Below are 6291 nucleotides of genomic sequence, written 5' to 3' on the forward strand. Positions count from 1 at the left end.
AGTTGTTTAGGAGAAACGAAGAATTTTTCAAAACACAATTCAACCCCCCCCCCCCTTCTTGTGTTTTTCTCACCTTCATAGCCAAGGGAGCACCTTTCACGGGTCTTGAGCATCCTCCTATGCCCTTGATTATTGCTAAGGATCCCTATCTCAAGACCACCGATGTCTCCAAGAATCTTGTCACCAAGGCTCGCATCCGAGGGTTCACTTCGAAGTATTTACTTGAAAAGGCCAATCTCCAAACTACTTGTCAGGACACTCTTGAGGCTATTCTTGCACTACTCATCTATGGGCTTATTCTCTTTCCACACCTTGACAACTTCGTGGACATGAATGCTATTATGATCTTCCGCTCCAAGAATCCGGTTCCTACCTTGTTGGCTGACACATACCATGCTATTCATGATCGTTCTGGCAAGGGTCGTGGATACATTTACTGCTGTGTGCCTCTTCTCTATAGGTGGTTTATTTCGCACCTTCCGAAGTCTTTCCATGATAATCCAGAGAATTGGTCTATTTCACAGAGGATCATGGCTCTCACTCCTAATGAAGTGGTTTGGCTCACCCCCGCTTCTAGAGTCAAAGAGATTATCTTTGGTGGTGGAAAGTTTCTTAATGTACCTCTTCTTGGTACCCGGGGTGGAATCAACTATAACCCGGAGCTCGCCTTACGACAATTTGGTTTCCCGATGAAAGAGAAACCCATCAATCTTGCCACATCTCCTTACTTCTTTCACTGCTCTAATGCTCCTACCGGGATAAGAGAGGATTTCATAGAGGCTTGGTCTAAGCTACGGAAGAAAGAGGTGAAGCACATGGGGGTGAGATCCGGTATTGCTCATGAGGCTTATACTCAGTGGGTGATAAACCGAGCTGAGGAGATTGGCATGCCTTACCCTTCCATGAGATATGTGTCTGCATCTATTTCGACCACGCCTTTACCCCTATTACCACCTACTCAGGAGAAGTATCAGGAACATCTAGCCATGGAGAGCCGAGAGAAGCATCAGTGGAGGGCTAGATACTATGAAGCTGAGAACTTGATTATGACTTTGGATGGAAAGGATGAGCAGAAGACTCATGAAGTTTTGACATTAAAGAGGGAGTTGGCCAAGGCTAGGGAAGAAATTGAGGAAAAGGATAAGCTGCTTATGAGGGATTCCAAGAGGGCTAGGGGAGCCCGTAATTTCTATGGCCAATATTGCAGCTATGAGTCTGAGTCTGAGTCTGAGGATGATACTTCCACTTCCTATGCTTGAGGATTTCTGTTTCCTGCTGTTATTTCCAGTTGTTATTGTTGTTTCACATATTCAAAGTCTATCCCTTGGCTTAGTATTTCAAAGGGAGTTATATTGTGAAACCTTGTGATGTTTGAATGTTTCAAGTTTGTTTAGTAATGTTTACAAATTTCTAGTTCGTCTAAAACCCTTCGATAAACATAAAAAGAGTCTTTTTGCATATGCATTAACACATCTCATGCATCATATGCATTCATTGGTCACAAAAGACTTCCCTCGTGCTCATTACCTCTTGGTTTCTCCGCCGCAGTCTGAAAGGTGGCTCGTGCTCGCAAAGTTTACCGACCAGATAGAATTCATCACACAAGATTGTACAAGAGAAGGAATATGGCTAATTTTGAGGAAGAAAATGATCAGCTCCGTGCCGAACTGGCTGCTATGAAAGAAGACTTGGCTAAGGCTCATGACACTATGTCTACTCTGATGGCTGCACAAGAACAACCGGTCACATCCGGTCCGGTCCTTACTAAAGTGGTTCCATCAATCCCACTATCCACAGTAACTTCTGATGCTCGATTTGTTATGCCCAATGGCCGTCCTTATGGGCTCTCAGCTTTCTATGCCCCTGACACTGCAGCCGGTATCTCTGGTGTTGCCAATCAAGGACCTATTCCTACAACGAACTTTGCTCCTACAAAAGCCTTTATGCCTCAAGTGACTACTGTTGTTACCGATCCTGTCGTGCACACTGCGCGACAGGTAATAGATGTTGATACTCCACGTGGACAGGACCCCATAGTGGAAGCTATGAGAGAACAATTAAGGGAGCTAGCTGGAGAACTCCGCGAGGTCAAAGCTAACCGTGGGAATACTACTTCAACTAAGGCTCGTGATCTATGCCTGGTATGCCGGTTTGAAATTCCTAAGAAGTTCAAAGGGCCAGATTTTGACAAATACAATGGAACTTCTTGTCCACATAGCCACGTCATTCGGTACGTCCGAAAGATGGCCAACTACGCAGATAATTATGCTCTGATGATACACTGCTTCCAAGACAGTCTGGCAGAGGATGCGGCAGACTGGTACACAGGTCTAAGCAAGGACAATATCCATACTTTTGAGGAACTCGCTGCTGCTTTTGAAAGTCATTATGAGTTCAACACCCGCTTGAAGCCGAATAGGGATTCTCTTAAGTCCTTGTCTCAGAAGTCAGATGAAACCTTCCGTGAATATGCTCAGAGATGGAGAGGGGCAGCTGCCCGTGTTTCTCCTCGACTAGATGAGGAAGAACTAACACAGACATTCCTGAAGACTTTGAAGAAGGAATATATTGAAAAGATGATAGTCTCTGCACCCAATAACTTTTCTGACATGGTTACTATGGGAACTCGTCTAGAGGAGGCTGTTAGAGAAGGTATCATTGTTCTTGAAAAGGGTGAGTCCTCGGCTAGCGCGCCAAATAAATATGGTAATGGCCACCACAAGAGGAAAGAATCCGAAGTAGGGATGGTATCTGGTCATCAGCCTACAGCTGCAGTTGCTCCTAATGCTGCTCAGTTACCTTATCACTACATGCAGTACTCTCAACATCCCTTCTTTGCACCATTCTACCAGCAGTATCCTCTACCGCCGGGTCAACCACCAGCACCCGTTAATGCCATTACTCAACAGGTACAACAACAGCCTCCTGCTCCACAACAACCTCCGCAACAGCAGGGCCCTCGGCCCATGACTCATTTTCCACCAATACTAATGCGGTACGCTGAGCTACTCCCAACTCTACTTGCTAAAGGCCACTGTGTCACCAGACCAGGCAAGCCTTCGCCTACACCATTGCCTCCCAGGTTCCGACAGGATCTCACATGTGAATTCCATCAGGGCGCTCAAGGCCACGATGTTGAGGGTTGCTATGCTCTGAAGTATATTGTAAAAGACCTGATGGACAGAGGACGGTTGACTTTTGAAAATAGTGTTCCTCATGTTCTTGACAATCCACTTCCAAATCACGGTGCTGTTAATATGATCGAGGCTTTCGAAAGAGTTCGTGTTCCTCGAGAAGCTTCCACCCTAGATGTCCGTAATGTTGTTACTCCTTTGGTACCGCTACATGTCAAACTTTGTCAAGCTTCTTTGTTCAATCACGATCATGTTTCTTGTTCTAAATGCCTACAGGTATGATGCAACTATGATTGAGAATGGGGTGGAAGTGCCTCTAGTATCCCCAGCTACAGTTGGTAATATTGCTGAGGGAATTGCAACTCTGAGAAGTGGAAAGGTCCGTCCACCCCTGTTCCAAAAGAGGGTTGTTACACCTGTTGCCACAATAACTCCACCAGTTACTCCTCCTGTTGACAAGAATGCTAGCCCATCAGGCCAGTCTATTGAAGAGTCTAATCTGGACGAAATTATGAGGCTTATCAAAAAGAGCGATTATAAGATTGTAGACCAGCTACTGCAAACTCCATCAAAAATATCCATCTTGTCTCTACTCTTGAGCTCAGAAGCCCACAGGAAGGTGTTGATGAAGGTACTGGAACAGGCCTATGTTGACCATGAAGTCTCCGTGGATCAGTTCGATGGGATAGTGGGTAACATTACTGCTTGCAATAACTTGGGGTTTGGTGATGATGAGCTCCCCGAGGCAGGAAAACACCACAACTCGGCTTTGCACATCTCAGTACACTGCAAGTCTGATATGATATCCAATGTGCTGGTGGACACTGGATCATCCTTGAATGTAATGCCTGAGTCTACACTGAGACAGTTGAGCCATCATGGAATCTCCCTGAGGGGAAGCAGCTATTTGGTTAAGGCTTTTGACGGATCTCGCAAAGATGTTCTTGGAGAGGTAGATCTGCCAATTACCATTGGTCCTAAGACATTCCAGATTACTTTCCAAGTCATGGATATCAACGTTTCTTACAGTTGCCTCCTCGGAAGGCCGTGGATTCACGACGCCGGAGCAGTAACTTCTACTCTGCACCAGAAGCTCAAGTTTGTAAGGAATGGTAAGCTTGTCACTATACATGGTGAAGAAGCGTATCTGGTTAGCCAAGTGTCATCTTTCTCTTGTGTTGAAGCAGGGTCCGCTGAAGGGACATCATTTCAAGGATTGACTGTTGAAGGTGCAGAGCCTCGAAGAGCTGGTACTACTATGGCCTCATTAAAAGACGCCCAGAAGGTTGTTCAAGAAGGACAGGCTGCTGGCTGGGGCAAAGTGATACTGATTTTGGAGAACAAGCGCAAAGAGGGCATTGGGTTCTCCCCAACCTCAGGCGTGTCAAAAGGAACTTTCTATAGTGCTGGATTTATCAATGCTATTACCAAGGATGATGCCGGAAGTAGTCATGTGCCTACGTTTGCTGTACCAGGAGGCACTGTGAGAAATTGGGAAGCCATTAATATTCCTTTAGTCATGCATGCTTCCATGTAATGTGTCTTGTTGCTCATGTTTTCTTTGTTTTCAAAATAACAATCCTTTCGCTCTGCCCAAGGCGAAAGTGATATCTTTGTAAGGGCGTGTTTGTTTCGGCATTTCCGTTATTAATAAAAAATTGTCTTCTTCTCCGCGACTCTTTGTTATTACTTTTTAGCGCCTTTTTTCCTTGGAAATAATGGTAATGCCAGAAAAAACCAAAACATTTGTATTTTCTTATTAATTTCAAAAATCTGCATGAAAGACTTTTTTCTAAAATCATCCCAATCATATTATGCAGATTGAACCATAATAAACCCGTTGAACACAGTGACCCTATGGTTCCTCCAAATTTTGAATTCCCTGTGTATGAAGCTGAAGATGAGGATGATGAAGAGATACCGTATGAGATCACTCGACTGCTCGAGCAAGAAAGAAGAGCCATTCAGCCTCACCAGGAAGAAATTGAGCTTATCAACCTGGGTACTGAAGAGAACAAGCGAGAGATCAAGATCGGTGCTGCACTTGAGTCAGAAATGAAAAGGAAAATCACTCAGCTTCTCCATGATTATCCAGATGTTTTTGCATGGTCCTATGAAGATATGCCGGGTTTAGATCCCCAGATTGTGGAGCATCGGATACCGACAAGGCCCGAATGCCCTCCTGTTAAACAGAAATTGAGAAGATCTCGTCCAGACATGGCTCTTAAGATCAAGGCTGAGGTGCAGAAGCAAATTGATGCAGGTTTCCTCATGACAGCTGAATATCCAGAATGGATTGCCAATATTGTGCCAGTACCGAAGAAAGACGGGAAAGTTCGAATGTGTGTTGATTACAGAGATTTGAATAAAGCCAGTCCGAAAGATAACTTCCCATTGCCTCATATTGATGTACTCGTTGATAGTACTGCTCAGTCTAAAGTGTTCTCCTTTATGGATGGCTTCTCCAGCTACAACCAGATACGAATGTCTTCTAAAGATAGAGAAAAGACGTCTTTCATTACTCCATGGGGAACATTCTGTTATAAAGTGATGCCGTTTGGCTTGATAAATGCCGGTGCAACCGATCAAAGGGGTATGACTACTCTGTTTCATGATATGATTCACAAAGAAATTGAAGTATATGTTGATGACATGATTGTGAAATCGAGTGATGAAGAGCAGCATGTTGTGTATTTGAAAAAGATGTTTGAAAGACTGAGAAAGTACAAGATGCGGTTGAACCCTCACAAGTGCACATTTGGTGTAAGATCTGGAAAATTGCTAGGCTTCATTGTCAGTCAAAGAGGCATTGAAGTTGATCCTGACAAAGTCCGAGCCATCAGAGAGATGCCAGCCCCTCAAACTGAAAAGCAAGTCAGAGGTTTCCTCGGCCGCCTGAATTACATTTCAAGATTCATATCTCCAATGACTACTACCTGCGGACCAATCTTCAAACTGCTCAAAAAGAATCAGCCTGTTGTATGGAATGATAAATGCCAGGAAGCTTTTGATAGCATTAAAGAATACCTGTTGGAACCACCTATCCTTGTCCCGCCAGTGGAAGGAAGGCCTTTGATTATGTATCTGTCAGTGTTAGATGATTCAGTGGGTTGTGTTCTCGGTCAACAAGACGGGACTGGAAAGAAAGAACATGCCA

General features: G+C 44.5%; 1 protein-coding gene across 1 annotated transcript; it reads left to right on the forward strand.

Moving 5' to 3' along the window:
• Window positions 1-1625: 1625 nt before the first annotated feature.
• LOC146914352 (uncharacterized) lies at window positions 1626-2970 on the forward strand. Its single transcript, XM_085721051.1, has 2 exons — window positions 1626-2815; window positions 2910-2970. The coding sequence occupies exons 1-2, from the start codon at window positions 1626-1628 to the stop codon at window positions 2968-2970; spliced, it is 1251 nt and encodes a 416-aa protein (XP_085577177.1).
• Window positions 2971-6291: the final 3321 nt, after the last annotated feature.

Source organism: Medicago sativa, chromosome 6 (assembly GCF_051527215.1).
Source record: "Medicago sativa cultivar Bolivia chromosome 6, Bolivia_mono, whole genome shotgun sequence".
In the NCBI taxonomy this organism is placed as follows: domain Eukaryota; kingdom Viridiplantae; phylum Streptophyta; class Magnoliopsida; order Fabales; family Fabaceae; genus Medicago; species Medicago sativa.